The sequence below is a fragment of the Rhamphochromis sp. 'chilingali' genome, assembly GCF_963969265.1.
Source record: "Rhamphochromis sp. 'chilingali' genome assembly, chromosome: 2".
NCBI lineage: Eukaryota > Metazoa > Chordata > Actinopteri > Cichliformes > Cichlidae > Rhamphochromis > Rhamphochromis sp. 'chilingali'.
The window spans coordinates 67,806,170-67,833,074 of NC_137930.1; the positions used below are offsets into that span (position 1 = coordinate 67,806,170).

General features: G+C 42.6%; 1 protein-coding gene across 1 annotated transcript in view; it reads right to left on the reverse strand.

Annotated features, from left to right (window-relative positions):
• cdh13 (cadherin 13, H-cadherin (heart)) overlaps positions 1–26,905 on the reverse strand; it is a 402,884-nt gene that overhangs the window by 26,869 nt on the left and 349,110 nt on the right. Inside the window, exon 11 of the mRNA XM_080875355.1 lies at positions 3,280–3,422. Within this exon, the coding sequence (XP_080731481.1) occupies positions 3,280–3,422 (143 nt within the window). The remainder of the gene's footprint in view (positions 1–3,279; positions 3,423–26,905) is intronic.

Here is a 26,905-nt window from a genome sequence, read left to right on the forward strand (position 1 = left end):
TGCGGCGCAGGCCGGAGAGCCTCTGCATCAAGTACGACAAAGACATTAAAAAAACAACTTTAATCTGCCCACAAGAACTAATGCAAAGGAAAGGGAGGAGGGTAGGATGCGGGAACAGCTGGACTCCCAGCGGGGAATCAGAGAGCAGAGGAGAATTCGCTGGCCTGAAAAACAGAAGCTACTGATGAGAGTTTATATAAACAGCCCGTCAAGCCCTGCGCTCAGGTTGGAACAATAGCACTTCAAACAATATTGTCCTGCTCCATAGGCCTGCCAGGTGCTGCTGCACAGGCTAAACTCATCTGTGGCTTTTAAATTATTAACTGGGAATCAGAAACACGCCGTTAGAAACAATACAAGCTGCACAAACATGAATACAATGGTGAATAACTCACAAAGTGCACACACAGTGACGACTGCATGACCCTCAAAGATTACGACTTAACACATTATAAAGTGGCCAATGATTGGCTCGCTTCTTCTATAGGTGCAACTGATTAGTCTGGCAGCAGAGCGTAGCCTCCAGACTGCATTCAGCTGTTGCTAACTCTTCAGCTGATTGATTTTTAAATCAATGCCATCATCTTGGTTTCTTTGTAAATCTCTCATATCATATGTATGACTCTGTTCTTTCTTCCTCGAGCTGGACTTCAATCTGTCTCTGGGAATGGTGTGTTCGCACCATCATCCACCATCTGTTGCAACCCAGAGGGCTGCTGGAGTTGACCTGCCCTCATGCTGTTAACAGGAGCTACCGTCAATCTGCTGCTAACCATGCACAAAAAACACAAAACAAAATAACTGTAATAGCGTATATTCGTGGCAATTCTGAGTCCAGGTCAGGTCAGCCTAAAGTGGCTGTAAAACCACTATTTTCATCAATACTTTTAAAACTGATGCCTATACTTTCTTTAAACCTCTGTTATTTATTTCAGTAGATTTCTCTGCTATTGTATTTCTTGCACTTGTGTTTACAGACACTCCTGAAACAGGACTCGTCCTTTTCCTGTTAAACGCAGCCCTTCTGTCTTTCTGCTCCTCGTCCTCTGTAGGTGGATAGTATTCATTCGAGGTCTCTGCATATATATAAAGACAGAAAATGTAAGGGTCAATCGATATCCTGCTGGTAGGTATGACAGCCTATGACACAGGCTGGCTGTCATACAGTCATCATTGCGCTGATAGCTGTGGGGAAGGAACAGATTTGTCCAGTTGATGACACAGCGCGCAGAAAAGAGCGGAGGTGGCAGTCAAGCAGGTACGCATCAGTATTCTGAAATTTCTCGACCACGCACAGACAGTCGACAGAAATCGACAGTCGTTTTTTAAAAGACTGAGCTTGTTCTTGTCTCTGCAGACAGAATAGCAGCACAGGCTTTTTAGAGCCTAGACATACAGTACACAGAACAGGCACATGTGTCAGGGGACGTCAGTGTGTCGGCCGTGAAACAATGTTGAAAAAAATCCATGTAGGCATCCTTTAATGTAACTGTTATGAACTGTTGTTTAACATGTATGTTTACAGTTAAACGTCTCATCAGAAACTGCAATCACTCAGGAAAATAACACATTATTCTGGTGAATCTTTGATTTTGTTAAATACTTGAAAATGTAATTACATTGTGATTGGCCTACGCTGCACTGTGTGTTAAATGCTAATTACCACCATATAACCATGTTAAGATACATAATTAATAGAATAACTGCTAATCACCAGCACCTTAGCAGTGCCAGTCCACTGTAACAACACTGATATTTAGCTCAGTGAGCTTATTTTAAGGGTTTTTTTAATATTAGAACCAGAGTCATGCCTGAGTTTTCTACAGAGCCCCGCAGGGGACATGGGAGAAAAAAAATTAAGACGGACTTTTGCGAGATCTTGCAAAACAAACTCGGGATCTCACAAAAGTTTTGCGAGAGCTCGCAAAAGTTTTAGCCGCATTCTTCGGCCTCCCGTTAGCTCGAAGCGAACGTAGTTTTCTGTTTGCATTGACAAGAAAGAATTATACAAAAAGGAAAACTGATGAAAGACTTGGTAAACTCGACTACATATGCAGTAATTCATGGTCCCAAAAAAGTATATAAATGTACGTTTTAGGATGATTTTCATGAGCATGAACATATAATATAAACCAAAAGGCTCGGAATATTTCATTTTATATGTAATGAACATAAAACACATGAAAATGTTCCTCTTTTTTGTGCACAGAGCTTTTATATCAGCCCTAATGTCATCTCACAATGTAACAGGACTAAAGCGATGCACACGTCACTCTGCAGGCAGTGTCTACGTGCACACAGTAACTACAAACGGAGTTTTAGAGGCCTCGTATGCTCAGACCTTTCTCTGTTAAAAGGCACTTTTCAAAGCTGATGGGAATTTAACTTAAAAACACATCTGAGGTTACATGCTAACAATGTCAGTTCCACTGAAGACTTTGCAATAACTTCCTGCATTCATCCATCCTTTGCCGGCTTTACCACAGATCTTACTCTTTCACCTGGCTGAGTCCACTCTCCATTTCTCTTCTTTTCCACCTATTCGTCACACACTTCCCCTGCTCTATATCTTTTTCTTGTTATCTCCTCTTATGTCCCTTCCTTTTCTTCTTTTCTTGACCCTTCCACCCCTTCTAGCTTCTCCTCCTGCCCCATCATTACTCCTCTTTCAGCACTCATCTTTCTAAGGCTACCGAATTCCCCAGCACAACAGTGCTATTCTGCTGCCTACTAATAGAATCCCTCAGTTCCTCTAATGGATCTGTCAGAATCTCCCGAGCACAGGAGACCAGATGGATTGATAGGAGAAGGTAGAGAGACAGAGGAAGGGGGACAAAGAGACAGAGACACAGAGAGATGATGAGACAGAGTGGGAAGCGAAGAGAAAAAAAGCGAAATGCGCCAAAGCTCCCGACACTTTCATCTGTGCTTTGGAAAGTCTCAAAGCAGCAGCTCGGCTGACACTGCCAAGCAGCTGCCATATGGTCCAATAGACGCAGGAGCACCACATAAAGCCGTCCTATTGTCACCATGGGAAAAATGACACTTTGACTGTTGCCAGGTAAAGTCAAGAGTGCTCAGTAGTTACAAAGGCGGCTCTGTTTCTACTTTTCATGTCTGAACTGACACTCATCACCCATGAAAAGTTCTTTGTACAATGAAAACGAGAATAAAAGTTTCCACAGTGGATAAACCCGACGGCTTACATTTCAAGTATTTCTAAAAATAGATCCTATCTAGATTATATATGAGTTTTACTCAGATTGCAGTGCAACTCACCGTTATCGGTGGCGATGAAGACGGCTGTGTATTTGTTGTCGTAGACATAAGGAGACTCGCGATCCAGCGAGGCTGAGGTGTTGACAGTTCCTCTGACTGGGTTCACACTCAGCCAGCCCGCAGGGTCCTGCAGAACAGCATACCTGTAAGAAAACAACGAGACCACGTGAGACACCTCATCACATCAACTATCGTCCAGGATGCTGTCAGTCGATTCTATATTAGAAAAAATCAAACAGCAGTGCACTGCAGTTTGATTAGATCGTACCATTTGAAAAGATCCCAAACAGAGCTGAGGTCTGAAGATGATGAGGACCTCTCTCCAAATCTGGTGGGCGAGCGGCCAAGCCTGCATCGCTTTGAAAATGAGCCTGAGAGCAGATCACGACCTTGCTAATGCGGCCACTCAATCGGCCACTGATGGCTGCTCGATGGTGATTGCAAGGGGCTCTCATCTGCGCTACAGTAACATTACATGTGATTGATTTAAGAACTATGGATGAATATATATATATATATATTATGTGTATGTGTGTGTGTACCAAACTTTTAGCTGCCTCTGCTGTTTTCGTGCATGTATTATTTGACATATGGTGCATCCTGTACTGCACACACACACGAATGTGCAGACTTTCTTCAACACAAGGTCGCTCTTTGCCAGAGTGCTCAGCAGTAGACAAATTGTCTTTCAAATGGAGCTCTACAGCTAACAGAGCGCGACAAAACCTTAGGAAATGGCTTTGCAATCAACCTCTGCTCACACCTTTCCCCCTCCCACTCTCGCTCCCAGCGATTATCAGAATCAGAATCAGAATACTTTATTGATCCCTGGGGGAAATTATTTTTTGTTACAGTGCTCCATTTTAAACCAACATTAAGACAAGACAGACAATACGCTAACTAAGAATAGTACAATATATACATATATATACATACATACATACATAAGTCACTTATAAATAAATATTTGGAAAAGAAACATGTGTAGTTGTAGCAGCAAACAGTGTGTTAAGTGGATGCGTTGTACAGGGAGCCACAGGCAGGAATGATTTCCTGTGTCGTTCAGTGGTGCTTTTCGGTAATCTCAGTCTCTCACTGAACGAGCTCCTGTGACTGACCAACATGTCATGGAGTGGGTGGGAGGTGTTATCCAACATTGTCTTTATCTTGGACAGCATCCGCCTCTCCGACACCACCTTGAGGGAGTCCAGCTCCATCCCCACAACATTGCTGGCCTTACGGATTAGTTTATTAAGTCTGTTGGCATCTGCGACCCTCAGCCTGCTCCCCCAGCATGCAACAGCATAGAGGATCGCACTGGCCACAACAGACTCATAGAAAATCCTCAGCATTTTCTGGCAGATGTTGAAGGACCTCAGTCGCCTCAAAAAATAGAGACGACTCTGGCCCTTCCTGTAAAGTGCTGTGGTGTTTTTAGCCCAGTCCAGTTTATTGTCAATGTGTACTCCAAGGTATTTATAGTCCTCCACAATGTCAACACTGACCCCCTGGATTGAAACAGGGGTCAAGTGTTTCCTGGTCTTCCTGAAGTCCACGATCAGTTCCTTGGTCTTTGCCACGTTGAGCTGCAGATGATTCTGCTCACACCACGTGACAAAGGAGTCGACCACAGCCCGGTACTCTGTCTCATCATCCCTGCTGATGCATCCAACCACCGCAGAGTCATCAGAAAACTTCTGAAGATGGCAGGTCTCTGTGCAGTGGCTGAAGTCTGTGGTGTAGAGGGTGAAGAGGAAGGGGGAGAGGACAGTCCCCTGTGGTGCCCCTGTGTTGCTGATCACCTTGTCAGACACACACTGTGGGAGACGTACATATTGTGGTCTTCCTGTCAGGTAATCAACAATCCAGGACACCAGAGAAGCATCCACCTGCATCGCTGCTAACTTATCACCCAGGAGGGTCGGCCTGATGGTGTTGAAAGCACTGGAAAAGTCAAAAAACATGACCCTCACAGTGCTCGCTGGCTGGTCCAGATGGGTGTAGACACGATTGAGCAGGTAGATGATGGCGTCCTCTGTTCCGAGACGAGGCTGATAAGCGAACTGAAGGGGATCCAGATGTGGTCTTACTATGGGTCGCAGCTGGTCCAGGATGAGCCTTTCCAGGGTCTTCATGATGTGGGAGGTCAGTGCCACGGGCCTGTAATCCTGGGGGCCACTGGGACGAGGCGTCTTTGGTACAGGGACGAGGCATGATGTCTTCCACATCACCGGGACCCTCTGCAGACTCAGACTCAGCATAAACAGTTTATGAAAGACTCCACACAGCTGGGGGGCACAGGTCTTGAGGACAAGGGGACTCACTCCGTCTGGTCCAGCAGACTTGCCTGAGTGAAGTCTCCTCATTTGCATCTCAACCTGGTATTGAGTGAAGGTGATGGGTGGGGGAGGGGTGTCAGGAATCTCACAGGAGGCAACATGTGAAGAGAGAGGCTGGCACAGTGGTGTGGCTCTGGATTCCAGGCTGACTGCAGGTGAGGTTGTGGGGGTGGGAGCAGACACTGTGGTGTCGAATCTATTGAAAAACAGATTCAACTCGTCGGCTCTATTCTCACCTCCCTCAGCTCCCCTGCTGTTGGTTGGCCTGAATCCAGTGATGGTCTTCATGCCCCTCCACACCTCTCTCATGCTGTTCTGCTGGAGTTTCCACTCCAGCTTCCTCCTGTAATTGTCCTTAGCCTCTCTGATCTTGTCCTTTAGTAACACCTGGATCTTCCTCACCTCCTCTTTGTTGCCCCCTCTGAAAGCCCTCTTCTTGTTGTTGAGGAGGGCTTTGATGTCCTTAGTCACCCACGGCTTGTTATTTGGGTAACAATGAACAGTCTGAGCTGGAACAATGGAGTCGGTGCAGAAAGTTATGTAGCCTGTGATACACTCAGTAAGCCCATTGATGTCCTCGGCGTGAGGCTCACAGAGTGTTTCCCAGTCGGTCACCTCGAAACAGCCCTGTAGTTCTGCTAAGGCCTCCTCTGACCACCTCCTGACAGTCCTGGTGGTCACAGGTTCCCTCCTCACAATTGGCACATAGCGGGGGGTGAGGTGAATCAGGTTATGATCTGACCTACCAAGTGGGGGGAGGGAGGAGGAGCTGTATGCATCCTTGACGTTAGCATACAGTAAGTCTAAAGTTTTCTCTCCCCTGGTGGGACAGTCCACATATTGTTTGAATGTTGGTAGTGTATTGTCCAGTGATACATGGTTGAAGTCACCCGAGATCACAATAAAGGCACTCGGGTGCTGAGTCTGTAGCCGAGCTATGGCAGAGTGGATAGTGTCACATGCAGCTGTGGGGTTAGCAGAGGGGGGAACATAGACAGCCACCAAGATGACGTGAGAGAATTCCCTGGGTAAATAATACGGCCTGAGTCCAACAGCACACAGTTCAGTGTCCGGGCAACAAATCCTTTCTTTGATTGTTATGTTGGCAGGGTTACACCACCGGTTGTTAACTAAAACAGCAAGCCCACCTCCTTTACGCTTACCGCTAGCGATGCTGTCCCTGTCCACCCGAACAGTGTGGAAGCCTTCCACGGAAGCATTCTCATCGGGAATGACCTGGTGCAGCCATGATTCGGTGAAACACATCAGGCTACACTCTCGGTATTCCCTCTGACTCCATACCAGTGCTGAGAGCTCGTCGATTTTAATTGCCAACGATCGCACATTACCCATCACGATAGACGGCAGACACGGTTTAAACCTCCTCCTCGCTTCGAGCCTCCGCTGTCTCACCATCACCATCATCATCATTACTACTGTTAACAAACACATATGTTTCATTGCAACAAAATGCTACTAATAATGACGCTTCTATCATTGTAAATGCTCCTTTTCTGCCTGGATGTCACACACACACACACACACACACACACACACACACACACACACACACACACACACACACACACACACACACACACACACACACACACACACACACACACACTTGTATTACACACGCTTGTTAAACACACTGAAGAGCCACATGATTCATTAGGCCTACTTCTCCACTGTTACAGAGCTGGGCTGACAGGTTATTAACCTCCATATGTCTCTCTCGCCGTCACCGACTGCAGTTTTAGACACATGCTCTGGTTTGTGTCTTGCATCAGTTTTTCATCATCGCTGCATTGCGACAGTGAAATGCACACACGTGAACATGTACACAACAATGTCGGGAAGGTATTTGTTGTTAAACGTATAAGCATTTTTGCACAGCTGCCTGCCTAGTGCGATGACATCAGTCACATTATCGGATAGAAATAATGTGACTGATGTCACATTATTTCTATTATTTCTATTATTGGATAGAAATGGCAAAAAAGTGTGAATTTGGTAGAGAAGAAGTTAAAGTTTTACTGAGAAGCAACTGAGCTCGTGAAAATCACCAAAACATCCACAGTAACGTGCTCAGAGTCATCAAGATCGATTCTCTGTGATCTTTCATACCCGCTGCCCGATTGGAATAAAACAAAAATTCCTCACTTGGTAAACTAACGGATATTTTCATTCAACGCGCTGAAACACATTTATTCCAGAGCTGGGACCCCAGGAAGCCCTTTTAAATGTGCGCTGCTACACAAACACTTGGTGTAAAGTATGACGGTACTATGTTTCTTCCTACAGGAGGAGCTCTAAAGGACTGTAATGATATTGTCTGCTTTAGTGCAGGCTCAAAGGTAACCACCAAATGAGTCAGAGCCATTGTTTTTTCCTCTCTGTGCAAACATGGGGACAGTCCATTAGAGCCCTTTAAAGGGCAAATTAGAAAGACATTAAAAAGCCATTAGGAATATTCATATCTGCTTCAACGTGTTTATCTCCAAAACCAGAAAAGGTCCAAACAAATCAGTCAACAAACGAGACAGACCACACACACAACGCTGCACGTGTCCTCATTTAGCTCAGCGCGCACACACACACTTCAACATAAGGTAAAACACACAGTTTAAAGCAAAAATGACCTATAGATGCACAATACCCTGCGTTTATTGTGAAATAACTTCTAGGACAGCAAGGTGATTTGTTCAGATTTCACTAGAGTTGCAGAAAGTAAAGCATCAATAGGTCCACAGTGTGACTCTTTCCGCTGCACCCTCAGGGGCTACTCTGACCTGCTATGGCTTTGGGAATGTTTCGGTGAGGAATCGTCCTTCGCTGTAAGAGCGCACACAGGTTGGGATGTTAGGAGTCGGCTGCAATTGTCCGATTGTCCTACAAGAAGCGATCCAGGGCCGGACACACGAAAGACAATCAGACTACAAGGGGTTTAAAAAGTGAGTCATCCATAAAATATGGAGTTACATAAAATATGCGTATGGTAGCAATCATAAGACAAGCTGGCTTTTGAAATCTAAAATGTCTTAAACAATACACAATGAAAAAGTTTGACAACTCTTCCCTAAATCCTAATCTGAAGTTAGAGATCCACTGTCGCTGCGCTGAACGTGTGAGAGATGAGCTCTTTCTAAAAGTCCGATGTGAGCCAGGATCCTCAGTTTTCCCAGACAACTCAAAGCGTTACGGAAGCGCGGAGGGGGGAGAAAGAGGATTGCCACCCACTTGTAATCCAGTTACAACAGGAGCAAAATGCTGGCATACATTGTGTGCATCTGTGATTATGTTTGTGTCAATAGCAGGTGTGGGTGGGATACACAGAATAAGAGAGACAATTTGCAATAAGAGCTAATTTAGAGAGAAGATGAAAGCTGACTCGCAAGTGCTCTGAAAGAACATCGTTTGGATAAATTCAGGTTGTTTCTCTTGTTTGTTTTAGACTTAAGTAGCCTAAGAAATGTTGCTGGCACCAGTTCTGAGTAATTTAGTCTAGTTGTTCGTGTAAATCCCTTTTTTAAATACACACAAGGTTTTGGGGTCCGTTTTCCAAGCAAGGTTATAAATGCATATTCTCTGAATTAGACCCAGTATTACTTTAAATGCAAATATTGAGATTATTATGTTTTCAACTCATTTTGTTGGCCATATAAATACAAGCATATCCATACAATTTACAGGTAACTAAAAACATGTAACAGAGGATTAAACTATTAACAACATAGGCTGATAATTCTGCATTAAAACGAAACAAAACAACACTGAAAAAGCCGACTGGCGTAACTGGTTCTATGAGTATACTTGCTCAGTATCAACACTTGTTTAAATATCTCATGATTACTTGCTCACGCCCACGAATCCACTCATGCAAGCATTTTTGAAGTTAGGAAGGCAAATCTGAACTTTTACAACATAAAGCATGCATTGGAAGGCTCCATGTTTTTTTCTTTGCAAAGAATAAGTAATTATATGGAAGTAGGGTGATGTTGGTAGAACAGAGCTGGGTGTAAGATGCCTGTCCTGGTCCCCTGTGAACATTCAAACTATAGTTACACATAAAACAAACCCTTTTGTAGCCTGAATAGGTTCTCTAGTGATTTAGTACTTCACTTGGAAAAAAGTTGCAGAACTCGTGCAGGCAGACGGAAAAAACAGCAGTGATTTTAGTCCCTGATGTGTGAAGTTTCAAGAACCTTAATCTACATTTTTACTCCAACTAAAAGCATTTTTGTTGGTCTTTTCCTGTTTCCTAAGTAAGTGTCCTAAATCAGACAAAGGGAAGCTCCCTTTAAACCCCGTGAGGATATCACACAACAGTTTTCACAGGTTCAGTAGTATGGCTTTAATAATTCAATCCCATTTTATTTATACAGCACCAAATCTTTATATTGTAAGGTCGACCCTACAATAATACATACAGAGAAAAACCTATGACCTATGAGCCCCTATGAGCAAACACTTTGGTGACAGTGGGAAGGAAAAACTCCCTTTTAACAGGAAGAAACCTCCGGCAGAACCAGGCTCAGGGAGGGGCGGGGCCATCTGCAGAGAGTACTATTAACACATAGTGAGTGAAGAAGAAACACCCAGTGCATCATGGGAATCCGCAGCAGCCTACACCTATTGCAGCATAACTAAGGGAGGATTCAGGGTCATGGGCTTCAGTAGTATGCCTTTAATAATGAGTTTGACCGCTCCTTAATTTAAAGTTTCCTAAACTTTAAACAACATTAACTGCTTACCACCCAGGGACAAAACTCCATAACGAGTTAGTCACAATTGGACATGGTGACCTTTTACCCCACTATCCCCCCACTGAAGGAAACCTCTGCTGTTTCGCAGCTAAATATCTTCACCAACTTTGAAGCTAACTTTGTTTCTCTGCCATTTTATGCAGCGCTTATGAGAGATTGTTTACTGAAAACAGCTGCCTGCTCTACTGAGACTAAAAGATTAGATTAGAATCCACATGAAACTCTCAAAGCATACGCTGAATTCATCTGTTTCCCCTTAAAGCTGAGACTGTTTTCCTGCTGAGCCTGTGTTGGTTTTACAGCGACGTAATGAATATCTAGGCTCTCTCCTCCCTTTGTAGAATGTGCACCACTGTCATTTAGGATATTCTTATAATTTCTGTTCTTATGACTGTTTTATTTGAAAAAAAAAAAAACATTGCTTTCATACATAGAAAGCATTTCATTTTACTTCAGTTTTCTGCCTTTTTTCTTCATCGCCTGCATTTAAACAGCCAATCGCTCTCTAGCAGAACACTTCCCATTTACTAGATTAGCTTCGTATTCCTGGCATTGAAGTTTCAGCCCTTCCTGCTTTTAATCCATTGAGTTCTACGTCTTTTTAGTTTAACCCTTACATACTCTTCATATTCTACACCCTCACAGTATGGTTCAACAATTCCTTCATAATACATCTCAACAAATTTTGAAGTACTGATCAATTCAGGATTAAAACTATCTGACATAAAAAAAAAAGGATAATTATTCATTAATCAGTGTTTCACAAAATAGGGAAGTCGATATTTGAGGTAAAACATGTTTCTGCAGAAAACATCTGCTTTCACAAATTTAGATTTTGAGAGTGAAACTGCCAGGAGCATCCGAAGCTGCTGGGATTCATTATACAAACATTATTACAGCCATGAAACGCTGCCTTTAGTTCTGTATCATCCTCAGAACGATCATTCATAATTATAATGAGAATCTCCATATTAATTAACACTTGGAGCCTAAAACTTGATTACTGCAAATTAGTATATGTACTTAAAGTGACGGCAGGAAACAGGAGCATCACGGTGGTAGCACTGTTGCCTCACTGCAAGAAGGTCCTGAGTTCAATTCCACCATCAGGCTGCATGTACTCCCACGTTTGCTTCCTGCACAAGTCTTTGCACAATGTGCGAATGGTTTGTGTCTATGTGTTAGCCCTGTCCAGGGTGTACCTGCCTCTTGCCCTAAGACAAGCCTAAGATAGGCTCCAGCGATCCGGAAAGAGGATGGATGGAAACATGTGTGTCTGTATTTCCCACACTGGCATCTCAGGTGATTTTATAATTGTATAATCCACCAGAAGTCTTTCAACTGTCAGGTGACAATGCTAGCCACTAAATTAACAAAAGCAACAACAACAACAACAACAATAATAATAATAATATGCTGAGGAGCTATTTGAAGATAAAAATAAATAAAGCAATACAGAAAAAAACAAGACAATTTAAAAACTGATAGAACCAGTAAAAACTGGCATGGAATTACGACACATAGGATCAGGAACAAGTGGAGCTTTAACTTAGCTTTAAAACCCTCCACACAGCATGCCTGCCTAATATCTTCAGGGAGGTTGTTCCACAAAAATGGGGCACGAAAGGAAAAAGCACGCTCCCTCATAGTATTTTTTCTCTATACAATTGTTGTGAAAACTCACCACATTTTAGACTAAATGGATGAACTTTAGTGAAATGTTCCTGCAGTCAGATCCAATCGGGTCAAATTTGCCTCACACTGGTTGTAAGGGTTAAAGTCGTTGTTGCATATTCTTCTGTGTTCAGATAATCTATGGACTGTCTTTGAGCAGGTGATGAAAAAAACATGCTAATATGCTCATGCCAGTGTTTATTCAGTCATCTTTTTTCATCCTTACATGGTAATTTGTTTACTTCCTTGAATAATCAAATAAACTACTCACCTGTATCAGAGCGATGCAGGCGTCATTCATATTCAGAGGTCTGAGCTGTTCAAAGACACATAATGAATCGAGGTAGGGGCGGCGGAAAGGCTGGAAGCTAAAATACTGTTTTCCTGATGAAAATGCCCAACAGTAAGAAGAAGATAGCGATGCATAATGAGACACAGATCAGAGTCAAATAACACAATATATGGTTCCCAGGTGATCTCATGGGTCTTTAAAGTATAATGATAAGGCTATGTGAGGAAAAGGGAAATGCATCCAATTTAAATATTTAAACTCTTGCAGGATGTGTGCACGTGGAGAGGAGAGGGTCACGCACCTCTGCTTTACTGGGTTGCTCGATAAACTGACCATTTTGCACTCCTGCGATACTCTGTTACGACTCTGACTTCAGCGTTTGCAACCATCACAGCCAATTTTAATTTCTCATGCACAACACACGAGCACAGTTTCAGTTTTGTGCACCGCAACTTAGATGGATGTATAGTAATACACTCGGCTGGCAATGACAGCATTTCACAGTAAACACTATTATGCACTTGTCTCATTCGTTTGTTTCCATCTTCTTCTTCCTGTCTGGACTCTGAGCTGGTACTAACTTTAGCTCACTGTCTTTATCTGTCTCTCTATCATTTTCTTCTTTCTCCTCTGCCAACGAGATCTTCTTCTGATTTGAGTCTAACTTACTGTGAGAATGGAGACGGCACAGAGCCAATGCTAATAGTCTGTTTCTATCTGAGAGCCGCTGAGTGTGTGTGCGAGCGACAGATATGAGAACATCAATCAAGGGAAGCAGTAGAACTAGAGGTTGTTCCGGCTTGCGTTTGGCTACGGCAACTGTACGCTTCATCCAAATCTGCGGTTTTGCAAAGCGAGAGGAGAAGGAAAGAAAAAGGGAAGGTGAGATAAGAAGAGGGATCAAGGATGGCGATAAGACGGGGACACATGAGACCGAAACTGTGTGTAAGTGCATCAGGAAAACAAATTCTCGCCCTTCTGGATCGCTGGCTCTGTTGCTTCTGCAATGGTGATCTGGGACGAGTCAGACAACTATGGCTATAACCAAAGATCTCAATAAATTCCAATTCAGGTAAGAACTGTGACCCAGCACCACCAGTCTGGCCCCAACCTGTTGGGCTTCTGACACTACCCTGTTGTTGGACCTTCAAATCTTCAGAGACGGCACTAACACGGATTAACCTTCTGTGCTGGTGAGGCATTTAAGTAACTAACTAACACCTAATCTTGTAGAATACGCTCACTTAGTGCTGTGGTAGTGGATATAACGCCTGGACGATGGATCAGCACAACAGGTATTTATGGTGGGACTCACCTAAATCCCTTTGTGTAAAGCATAAATCCAGTTTGAACACTGTGCTGAAGAGCTGCTTGAAGCTGCTTGAAGCTGTGAGGACAGTTGGGTGAAGGTTTGTCCTGCTTTCATTTGATTTCTCAGGTTACTTTAAAAATGTGGGTACAGGCCATTTAGTCACAGAGCATTACACATCGAGTGTTGAACTGACCTGATTTATTGTAAGTGAAACCAGAGTTCAACAAACATTTGCATTACTTTTAATGAGATATATTAAATTTCCTTTTAACATTTCTTTGAGACACAAGGACGGAGCGAGAGAGCGAGAGAGCGAGAGAGGGAATTTGGCTTTGGAGCCATTGTTCTCAAAACATGAGTGATTTCTTTGGGGTCGCCTACAGAGACCTCGGTCAGTCGCTGCGAGCTATTTCAACTCTAAAGTGAGCTGAGCTGCCCAGTTTTGGCCAACTACTGCTCTAGGCCATGTGAACAAATTACCCATGTCACACCTGTTCATATTTCTGCTCTGTATCAGCACAGTGCAGCGTGTCCATGCAGAGGAAATGAATGTGGCAGGACCAGAGAAAAGCTGGCGTGTGTCGCATCAATCAAACAGATTCAGCTTTGTCTTTGCGTGTGTGAGCAAAGCAACTTGGTGTAAAAGGTGAGAAGGTGTTTCTTTTTAGGATGTGGTGAGAAGTTTCATTGGCAGTCGTGAGAAACCGTCTCGAGTGAAAACATAGAAAGCTACTGCATCGTGGAACATCTGTGAGTATCACCCATTTACTGTTGTGGATATTATTTTTACTTTTACACTAGCAAAAGCTACTGATCACCAGTGTTGGTCAAGTTACTTGAAAAAAGTAATCAGTAACTAATTACTGATTACTTCCCCAAAAAGTAATCCCATTACTTTACTGATTACTTATTTTCAAAAGTAATTAATTACTTAGTTACTTTTTAAAAACACGACTTACACCCTGAAGAGGTGATAAAGTGATAGATCTTTCAGCCCAATTCTACTTTTTCTACATAATCCATCATACAAAATGTAATCAAATGGAAAAGTCTCTTTTTAAAACTTGTTTTATTAGTTGTAATCTTTTAACTTTATGCATCAAGCAAAAATTTAATTATATGCAACATTCTCTGACTGGAAGAAATTAGTTTAACATTTAAACCTATTTTCTGCACATTCCAGCACATAAAATAAAATATTTTGTGTTTACACTCAGTCTTTCAAATAGATGCAAGTAAAACACAGCAGAAAATAAATAAAGTCAAAGACTCAGCGGTCCTGTTGCTCTATTTTCACCTGTAAAGCAGGAGTGGAGCAGGCGGCGGTTTACCCTGGTGCAGGTGTGCCGCGGTCAGTGGAAGAATCCGCGAGTTTCTCTGTGAGTTTCCCATTACGTCGTAGCTACTCGGTGCTTGTTGGAAGTTTAGGGGTTTTTTTCGCTGTAAAAAGAAGTTTTCTTCCCACGCACAGCGGACACTAATGTTTTTGTCACTTTTTATGGAATCAAACTCAAAGTAAGGTCAGTACTTCCACGCTTTAAACGCTGCACGCTCATACTCTCTCTGCACTCGATATATGATCCATTGTTGATCTGCACACAGCTGTTGTCACGAACGTCGCACTCGCTTCCGTCACTGTCGTGAGACATTCTCGCAAAAAAAATCACAGTTTTAGTAACGCAGTAACGCAGCGTTCCTACAGGAAAGTAACGGTAATCTAATTACCGTTTTTGCAATAGTAATCCCTTACTTTACTTGTTACTTGAAAAAAGTAATCGGATTACAGTTATGCGTTACTGCCCATCTCTGCCGATCACCACTGATAAATTAAACGTGTTCGATGGGACAACAACTTGATGAAAGCAGTTCAGCACAGATGGACAAAGAACAAAACAGATCTCATTGTTGAAGTAAACGGAGCCACTCTTCGTCTTTCATTACATGCTTTTTTGCTCTGCCTTTTCCCGGTGCAGCTGCAGATCCAGGAACACTGAATCCTGGCTTAAATCAGACCCAGCAAGTATGTGACTGAATATGAATACTCAGCCTACCTCTGACTTTCCCTTTGCAGAACCAGAAAAGCATCAAAGCTTTTTTTCCAGCCCGCTCACTGCCGTCTGCTGTGAGCCAGGTGAAGTCTCGAGGAGGCTCTGTGCCAGTTCCACTGAACAACTGCAGACGCTCCACAGAGTATACTGAACTATGACCCACTGTGTCGATTTAACAGCAACAGCAGAGTGTGCGCAGAGAGATGGTGGCCTGAAACTCGAAGAATGAACAGTTTGCATTGTCATTATTAAGCAGGAACAGAGCAAAGTGCAAAACACAGCCCAAACCGGTGACGCGCACACATGCGGCCGAACGTACGCATCGAGCAAGAAAATATTATTATCATAATAAGGTGCAAAATAGCAGCTCTTTGCATCAGTTGAAAAGCATAAACCTGTAATTACCAGGAAGAAAAGCAATTTACTCCTGCTTCACACTCTCTGCTTTCTCCTCTTGGCATCTTTTAGGATTGTTTTAATTATTTGCTGCCACACTGAGAGTATGAAAGCCTCTCCCTGCCCCTGATCCTGTTTCTCTCTTTTAACACTCGTTTACTTTACTCAGCTGCAAGAAATGAGAACCAAATTCCAAACAGCTGATTAGCCTGTAATCAGTCCCTTCACATCCCAGGACGCAAGCAAGAGAGAGAGGAAAATGGAGGAGACTGCATGACTCAGCCCGTTTTGCTCAGCAGAGTGACATGAAAATGAAAAACCGGCAGCTTGCATCCTTGAAAATTTTTCTTCAGCCTTAAATCAGCAGAGTAACGGGCTAACCTTACACTGTGGTTGATTTCATTCACTGTGAGCACGACACCGGTTCAGTTTCTTATTACTGAGATTCCCATCCCCTCATTTCGCACCACTTAGATATTTATTTAAGCTGCACACACTCAGACAATTAGACTAGTGGGGAGTACATTTCCAAGCATTTCTATGAGAGGTGCTTTCCTGTTGATTCGTCCTTCCTCTGAGACCCTTACTCCTTCCTCTCCGTGTTCCCGTGGGTGCTTTTAGTCACACCACATGAGAAAGGTTGGTTGTTGTATTGGTTTGCAGGTTAAACTGGGACAGAAATGTTGTCCATCTTAATTAAATTGTCATTTGGCATCAGTGTGTGAGTCTACACACTAACTATCATACTCACACCGACCTGCATATAGAAACATTTCTTCAACCATTTGAGAATTTACAGTAGCTAGGGGCTGTTTCCTAAAGAACACTGGTAGATATGCACTCACCTGCCACTTTATTAGGTACATCTTGTTAGTACTGAGTTTGCCTTGAGAACTGCCTTCATTTATTGGGGCATAAATTCAACAAGGTCAACATTTCTCAGAGGTTTTGGTCCATATTGACATGATGGTGTTACACAGTTGCTTCAGATTTGTTGACTCTACAGCCAAGATGCAAATTTACTGCTCTACCAATGCCAAATGTTTACTGTCGATTGGACTGAGATCTGGTGACTGTGGAGACTGTTTGTGTGCAGTGAACTCAGCTCACATCATTTCAAACTGGTTTCTTGAACATGACAGTATGTGACAGCACGTCATCAGAACATGTGTACAATGTGGTCATAAAGGGACTGACAGCAACACTCGGGTAGGCTGTGCTATTTAAAACAGTTGGTACTAAAGGGTCCAATGTGTAGCGAGAAGATTTCCCCCCACACCTGAACCAGCCTGAAGCACTGGTAAAAGGACGGATTCATGCTTTCATGTTGCTCAAATCCCGATCCTCCCATCGGAAAGTCACAGTGCCGAGCCTCATCAGCATCTTCCAGTCTTCTATTGTCCAGTTGGGGTTAGTCAAATGCAAGCTGCTTTTATAGCTGCGTTACGGTTGCCTTCCTATCAGCTTGAACCAGTCTGACTATTCTGTTCTTACATTTTCTCTTGCTGGATACGATGTGGTCGTGTGGGAAGATCCCAGACTAGCCTGTCTGGCACCAAAAGCCATGCCATGCTCAAAGGCACAAAAAACCTTTCATGGCCTTTATGCTCAGTTTGAACTTCAGCAGTTGGTCGTCCCGACCACGTCTACAAGTCGATATGGTTGTGTTGCATTATTTACATTATTAAGCATTCGACTGTAATGCCTGTTTGTTTTTACGAGATCCAAAGAAAGTGAAGACAAGGTGTTACGACTGCTGTCGTAATCTTGTCTCTTGTATGCAAATTTAAGCGTGCAGGTGCTTTTCCATCATAGGTGGATCCAGGAGACGGTTCCTGCGGATTGGCTACCTACCTGGAGACAACGTACTTGATGTTTTTGTTAGTTAGGCAGGTAAGTTTCTGTCATTTGGTTTAATTCTTTTTGTAGGTAAGTTTAGATAGGCTCCTTTTGTTTGTTGTTTTGGCATTAGGTCCACCCCGAAGTTATAGCCCGCTCCTTCTTTTGTGTTAAATCATCTCATTGTACAGAATTCTTATCAAATTGTATGAACTGTGTGCTGCTTGGACTCGAGGAGGGATCACAATTATGTTATGGTCTGGCCACCCCTACACGAGCCATAATGTTAAAGCGAATTGGTAAATGTTGTCATTTTTATGCTTACCATCTCTACATTGTTTCTCTGTGTTGTCCCCTCCCCAGCCTCTCGAGGTTCTGGGGGGGCTGTCGTGTTTTATCACAAGCACATCCTTGTGAAGGTTTGTTTGATGCTTGATAAGCTTCCTGCCCTTTTTATGGCTTTACTGTGTTGTTTATGGTGAACCAATACAGGAATTGAACCTGTGGGGGAGATTACCCCTTTTATGACCAGGATGTTGTTGTGATCAGGAAGTCACGCGCACACACACACACACACACACACACACACACACACACACACACACACACACACAGCGCCTTGTCTTTGTAACCAAGGGGGGTTACGAGGGTACTTGCGTGAACCATTGTAAACTATTGTTTCTTGTGAACGTTTTTCAATGAAAGGCAGCGAGAGGAGGCCGTCGTCGGGGTCATTCGTGATGGGCCTCTCTTGCAAGTAAATCGATCGACCGCTGTTGCCTTGCTCTTTTTTGTCATTCATGGGAGTAAGTCTCGGGGTCAGCGGGGTCTAAGTTTAGACCCAACACATAACACAAGGTAACAAAGAACAAATGGGAACAGTATAAAACAATGTATTACATTTAAATATTTGTAATATATAGTATAAAAGAAAATGGATTATTGATCATTGATAGCTTCAAACATTTATGTGCATCAGAACATAAGGAAGAAAAACGGGGATTGTGTGACGTTTTTAAGAAAGCAGCAAATTTGTTTTCACAAGGTTAAAAAATCATCTCTTGCTGCTCTACACTTATTTCTCTTGACCTCTTCTAACAGTGAACCCACACGCAAAACTCGATACGCTGTAGCGATGACTCAGTTACTGACCGCTAACTGTGCAGTCCTTTGAGGGCTGATTTTTTAATGTATTGAGACGAGGAGAAAGATTGGTTGGAGGCTAAATGCACTGTGTATTATGCGTATTATGACACATTTTGATTCAAACTGTTGGCTACATTGAACTTTGAGATGACTTTTAAAATCAACTAGTAAAAATTCATCAACAGCAAAATTGATTTGCTCTGTACTTTATTTCCCCCTCCGTCCCCATTGCCTCGTACTTTGTGCACTTTGGCACAACCAGAATATTTGATTTACCCGACATACAGGACTGCAAACATTTGCAATGTGGAAATGAGAGAGAGCTGCCCAAAATCACACGAAGTAAAAGAAGTTCTGCATGTAACGTGACACAACTCTTTATACAGACACAAAACTGAAAGAAAACTTTATCCCAGTGAACATCACATTGTTCCATTACTGTAAGCTGCAGAAGCGTTCTGAACCCAAAGACAGACAGATACTCAAGTGTCTGAAAATCAGACCAAACATCAGTCGAAGCAGGATTAAACAGCCAGATGTTATGATTACAGGTCAACAATCTGGCAGTTCATTGGAATTTCTTTGCCTTAAGTGATACAACCATATAAACCTGACAGAAATGTAGCATAGGTATTATTAAGCAGATTTATCTACTAGCTACACGTTTTATTTGTTGCTGTAATCTTTTTCTCAGGTCTTGCCTGTTTTCTTATTCCCATGTTGGTCATCCTGGTGCAGGCAGGGACAATGTCAGGCTGATCTGATCACGATCACTCCATCTGGGGTGGGGCGATCGTGGCTCAAGAGTTGGGAGTTCGCCTTCTAACCGGAAGGTTGCTGGTTCGAGCCCCGGCTCGGACAGTCTCGTCGTTGTGTCCTTGGGCAAGACACTTCACCTACCGCCTACTGGTGTTGGCCAGAAGGGCCGATGGCGTGATATGGCAGCCTCGCTTCTGTCAGTGCGCCCCAGGGCAGCTGTGGCTACAACTGTAGCTGCCTCCACCAGTGTGTGAATGTGTGGATGACTGGGTGTGTAAAGTGCTTTGGGGGACTAGTAAAAGCGCTATACAAATACAGGCCATTTACCATTTATTTACCATCTGACCCCGATCAGGCCAGCCTTTTGTGGAATTAAAGAAATTATTTTACAGCTACAATATATCCTGCAGCATTAACATTGCATTAAGATGGTTATTAAACCTGTGGGCTTTACATTAACCTTTTATTACAGGGGCAGCCATAATCATTGTATACACACATTGCATTTTGTGCTTATTAAAGAGTTGAAGCTCAGTCAATTAATTAAAGGTCATAAGCTTCATTCGGCGCCATGTCTGGACGATCTATTGTGTAAGTGACTTAGAGCTATAGAAGGTTAAAACTGCATACACGCTTACAAAACACATATAGCACATATCATCTAGAAACAGGAGCAAAGGCCTGAAACTATTCAGCAACCTGTGTTTGAGTTTGCTTAGTAACAGGTGACAAGTCCCTGGGGACCTTCAGGGCCTGGATTCATCGCCATATTTGGACGAAGATGCTAGGGAGGGGAACTTCTGTGTCTGCATTTATCTCTTAAAACTGATCATTGTCGGTAAAAGATGCAAATAATGTTCTTGGAAAACGCGAGAAGGGGCGTCAAACCCTGACATTATAAAAGCAATTGCTTGTGTATTTTTGGGTGGAGATCTATGCTGATTGTGTGCAGTATTCATCTCCCTGCGCCTCCTCAATATCTTCGAGTTCGGGACACTTTCTAACATCCAGCGCCTCACACTGCTGTCACACTTGTAGTCAGTCTGTCCTTCAGCTGATCTGTCTCACTCTCCCCCCTGCCTCGGTCCCTCAAAGTTAGACACCAGTTTTCATGCCTGACATTCCAGTATCCCATCCTCTTACTTTTAAGTCCCATCCCTTTTAACTCGTACAGGACCAGAGTGAGAAGCCAAAGCAGACAGGTAGCTGCTGAATAATGGATGATCCGACTGTTTGAAATTCTCCCTGTTTTCAAAAGCAAGAGGAAGAAAACATCTTAAATATTTTGGAGGAGATGGAGAAGTCGTAGCAGAGAGTCGGCCAAGTCTGCAGAACTCTGAACACTGGCTAAACTGGGACACGGGGTGCTACGTGACAACACATTCACAAACACATAAGACATGTTTATTTTTGCAGTCACAGCTATTAAAAGAGCAGACTTTCTATCCAACACTTATTTAATGACTTTCGTTCGAAAGCATCTCTATTCTTGTATGTATGTGTGAGCTGGTTAGCAACAGCTCAGCACAAACTCTACAGGCTAGTGCACAAAGTTTTGAAAACGTGGCCCTGAGTGCAGCTCAGCTTCTCTGCTTCCTGTCTCCTTCACCATCAAGCATCAATTACTTCAGTGTAAATAGTTATTCGACAACTGATGAGAGTCTTGTCACCAGAAATGAGACCTAATTAAATTCGCCAAACTTTCTTAATGACGCTTCTGATTAGTTGCTCCCCTCTTCACAGCCTACCAGAATAACATCAGAGCAGCACGGCGAGTCAAATCTCAGAGAGGATTTGGAGGATGCAAACTTTCCCATTTAACTTATACCTTGAAGTGCAACATACTTCCTCAATGTCAAGAGCCCACACAACAAGCCGAGCACTTGTGGTTTATGAGAGATAAACTTTTGTCAAAAAAAGTCCAGCTTTTTCTGTCTCCAATCCTCACTGTCACTCTGTCTGATGTGCTTTTCCTTCTCAGCACTTTCATAAAACCATTCTGCTTAACTAAAGCTCTAAACCAGTCAAGAGGGCTAGAGTGCTCCATCTGCAGAAACATGAAACAAATCCGCCAGAGCCTAATGGTTTGGCCTAAATACTGAGCGGGATTAACGTGACTCGTATTTGCTGTAATTGTGTAAGTTACAGGGCCAAGTGAGAGTAGAGACCGCCACAGGTCAGTCTGTACATATGGCACGTGTGCTGCTCTGTTTTTGTCCTGAATACAGTAAAAACAAGACAGTTTTACCTTTAGCACAGTTTTAATTAATTCTGTTGGAAATTTCAGACAAAATTAGTCACATAAGTTGCATCATGTGATTCGTGCAAGAAACGTTTTCTCTTACATCATGAAGAGAAGACAGCTGTTGAGATCGTTAGCTGCTGCGAGGCCTTGAGGGGCCCATCGGAATCTGTGCTACTGTACTTCAAAATGTTTGTGGTCAAAGTGTAACAGATTTCATTTATTCTTTGCTTAGCGGTTACGCCCACACGGGCAGATAATCTGTTGATGGATTTTCATTAAAACATAGTAAGGGAAGATTTGTAATACATTGGATAATCTGAACCCCTTGATTAACCTTACAGAGCTGATAATAAGAAGCTCCACAGATCCGCAGATCTCAGTTCAGTCATCCTGACCACGTGTGAAAGCGGCATTAAGTACTTTATGGTAACAAATTACACACAGGCTGTCATTCAGACTCACAAAATGTCAGATTTGTGTTGATGACCAGACTCCCTCAAGTCCTGCCTGGTCACAGAGAAACAGTGAGATTAGCAAAAAAACAAAAACAAGGATTTTCACCTTTATTTAAGTTTGTTGTGCTCACTGAGGAGAAATTTGGTTGATTTTTACTGCAACTCTGATCAATACCGCTCGAGTGTGTCGTTCTTCTTTCATACCAGAAATTAGGCAGTCATTAGCATTACCACTGAAATTTGATTTGGAAATGAGAGCAATCAAAGGCACATCATTTAAAGGAGAAATCTTTTGCTTTTACTTAATAGATGGCATTGGGATTGGACTACTTTGAGGACGTCTTGTTAAAGCAGAAATTCTGTGTACTCTAAAGTACTTCATACACGAGTACTTGGCTGTGTTGTTCCCAGTGAGCGTCTTGACGGTACATTACAAAAACATCTGGCATCATGTTTTAATTTTAGCATGTTTTTCTGAAGTATTGGTTCTTATCATTTTTATTACTCTTAAAAAAATACTAGTTAACTCGAAAAAACACTTTAAACCCACACAAGTGTGTGCAGGTCTCATTTTAAGAACTGGAAGATAAAAATGGAGAAGATGTCAATCAAAAATGTTTCCACACAGGACTGAGAGGGCGTCTGATCAGTTAAATAAGTGAAGCACCACAGGTTTATCGAAGGCCATCATTTCATAATCAGATGTTTCATATGTAGCACACAAAGTAACAAAATAGAAAAACTTACATCCTAAAAGATGTTTGATTTCTGCTCCCACAGTGGAACACACCAGTAAAATGATGAAGCTATCCACAGTGGGAAATAATTACTATCAAACCTCTTTATTGCACTGATTGCCTGACGTTTCAGAAGAACGTTTTCCTCAACACAAAGGATGAACCAGTGTTGGCTTAGCAAAGATCCTAATTTAAATTGTACCTTCATATTTCTTTAGTTTATTTAATATTTCCCGTCCCTCCATCATCACTTTTGATAGACAGGGAGCACAGCAGCAGTTTTGAAAATGCACTAACCCCATCCATCACAGTTTGGCCCCTTCTCAAATCCTTACTCTGCTCCGACTAACACATGCAGCACTGTTGCCTTCACCCTGCACATCTTCACGAGCTCCTCTCATTGGCCCTTGGTATTCTTTTTCTTTATGTTGCTATCACTTGGTATATTTATAGAAAAGCTCAAAGAAAAGCACATGTTATGGTAAAAATGCATCTCTAACTGCATTTTTCCTCTTAAAGGTACAGTGCAAACCCCTAACCAATAATTCTATCTACAGTGGTCACTGTAGGACAAGCATCTCAGCCCACCGTCTGTAGTGCAGGCTGTCAGGTCCCTGTTTACATCAGCCGTGTGAAAGAAGTCCGGTACATGTTGAAGAGTCAGTGAAGCTCACTTCTGTCTGTTGACAGTAATAATAAGGTGAGTTGTTGAGGATATCCTGAGCTCCTCTGCAGGTAAGCGCTGCGTTTTTTGCAGCTGTTACCCAGAATTAGAGAAACTTTCTTTAAATTGGACTGAACATTAACAGCCTCAAGCACTCAGCGAATAAACTCTCATATAAAGTGAGAATGTACGCTGTTTACCTGAGAGAAAGTGTCATTTTTAGGCTAACATTAGCTAACAAAATGTTAGCTTATAACCAGCTATTGTTATTGTCTAGTTAGCTTGATGTCAGCTGTCCAAGAGGGGACAGACATCCAGAAATATAGATTTTTAATGGATTAATTCCAGGTTTATGAGGATTCATGACCTTTAATGTTATCAAAGTGCCACATAGATGGATAGAATAAATGCAGCGTGGTGTTCAGGCATGCATGTGTGCACTGGGCACTGAGTGCTACAGATTCTGACCAGCGAATCAGATGAATTGTGTTCCACGTCAAATGCATTTGACCTACTCAACCCAGGGTGGCACACACACTGGACATACACATAAACACACACACACCTGCACTGTTATGCAGACGCACACAGGGAAGGAGAGAAGAAGCCAAAGAAAGCTCCTGCTTTTTATAATGCCGTTTTATTCTATGCACACCGTTCTGCTCCCACCTCTCCAAATGTCTGTCTTTCACTATGTCCTCAACCTGTCTGCAGGTCACAGTTACAACAACTCAAAGTCAGTGTTACTGCCAAAATGTCAAGAGGGTGAGATGACAATAAACAGAGGGTCCATAAAAATGAATATAAAACGCATGCTGAAAATCAGATGAGCAAAGTGGGATAAAGTTAGAAGATGAAAGATTTATTACATAAAAGATTCAAAGAACATGTAAAAAAAACAAAGAAAAACTGTGAAAAAATAAAAGATCACCAAAAGCTTTTAAATGATCAACATACTATAGCTTATAAGGGACCTATTATAGTGATTTCAGTAATATTATACAGTTATATTCAATTAGAAGATTCACCGGCCCACCGTGTCCCCATTTATCTTAATATCTTGTATCCTAAGATGTAAATAGGCAGAGATATATAGATAAGAAAATATAAGGAAAAGTGCAATATTTCACAGCAGTAGGTGTCGTGATCCTGGGCCATGTTGGCCCAGCATTCTTAGTTTTCTTGTATTTTGTTCTTCATTTAGGTTCCTGGGTTGTTAAGTTGATTTCCCCTCGTGACTTTTACCCCCTGTGTGCCCCTCTGTGGATCTGTGAGCCCTCGTCTCCCCTCCTTGTGTTTCATTCAATGTTTTCCCCAGCCCGTTATGTCCGTGCTCTCTCTCCTCCTGTCTGCACCTCTGTGTACTTCCTGTTTTACTTTGACAGTCTCTCGTCAGTATGCGTCATGTTGTGTCACTCCTGCCTGTCTCGTTACGATTATCTGTGTCAGCTGTGTTCCCCGTGTGCTCCCACTGCCCTCGTTAACCCTCTGTGCATTTAGGTCCGCGTCTCCTTCATGACTGTGTGTGAGTCTCCCTGTGTTTCCTGGTGAGCGTTATATTTAGTTTTCTATAACTTGTGAGCTGTTTTTCCAGCAATAGAGCTGTGCTTTTTGAGTTTATCCCCCGTGAGTTTGCGTTTGGGTCCAATTCCTGCCTGCCACACAAAACAGACGTTCTCTATCCTGAGTCAAACAGGAAGTAGCCCAGCTGTGCTGTAGTTTAATGAGAACATGCTGGAGAATCTCAAGGCTTGCGTCAACACATTTTTCTCTTGGAGGAACAGATAATGTGGTAACCAGGTTACCGAAGACCAACAGCTGCAGACACGATGCAGTCGAAATGTAACGTGAAATGACAAAAATACCAGTAAAGCTGCTGAATATTGTTTTAATGCTGAGACCACCCTAACTCTGACACAGTTTGATATATTTAGTCAGTCCCAGGCTTTATGCTTAACTCTGTTATCACATTACTTTAGCTTCCCACGTATACCTGTGATGGACTCAGACAGGGACTCGAGTCTGATGGTCTGGATGCTCCACAGTGAGGTTTGGATGGCTTTCCCATGATCCCCAAACTTTACATGTCGGGCCATCGCCAACATTTTGATCTGTCTAATAATGTTGTTTTGTCACCAAATACTGCCAAGCTCACGGTCTGTCAGCCTCAAACAGATCATTATCCTTGTTAAAGAGCACTGTGCTGCACAGATGGGTGCTTTGACTTTGACAAGTATTTGTCTTGGATTCCAGCTTTTGTTGTTTTCTTTCTACATTTTACTTCAACTTTTGTTTCTTTTGCTATGAAGAGTTTATTTTAAAGCTTACACAGCGTCTATTTAAAGAGTAAAGAGATGTACAGAGAAAACAAACAAACTTCATATTCCTTGTAAAAACCCACCAATGACCTCCCTGGTACTTCTAAAGCTGTCATTTGGGGCTAGTTTGTATTATCCAATATTTCTAATATTTATAGGATCATAGAGGTGGCGTGTGATGTCAGGCAAGCAGCTATCAAAGCTTTATTGGTAGAGGTCCTGACTCTATCACGCTATCCAATAATAAATCCATGTTTTGTAGCATTTAACACGGCCACAGCGAATACGTTTTACTGCACATAAAGCAGTATCAATAATTTGGGCAGTAAAGTCATGATCTGATGAGTTTTATTGCCCTCGGTCTATAATAGCCCCATGTGTTTACTTATATATGACATGCAGCTGCAAAGGTGCAGAAACACGAGTCGAAATTAGGCCTGAAAGGCAATAAATGCAGCGATGACTTTTTATCTTGTAAAATGTAAGTACAGAGCAAACTATGGGACTCCCTCTGGCAGCAAGAGGAATAATTTTTATTGTGGCACACGGTGCAACTAATAGCCTTGCAGTTATGATGATGGTGATATTTGAGGGCTTCTTCGGTAACAGAGTTAAAGTTAATGAGCTGTCTGA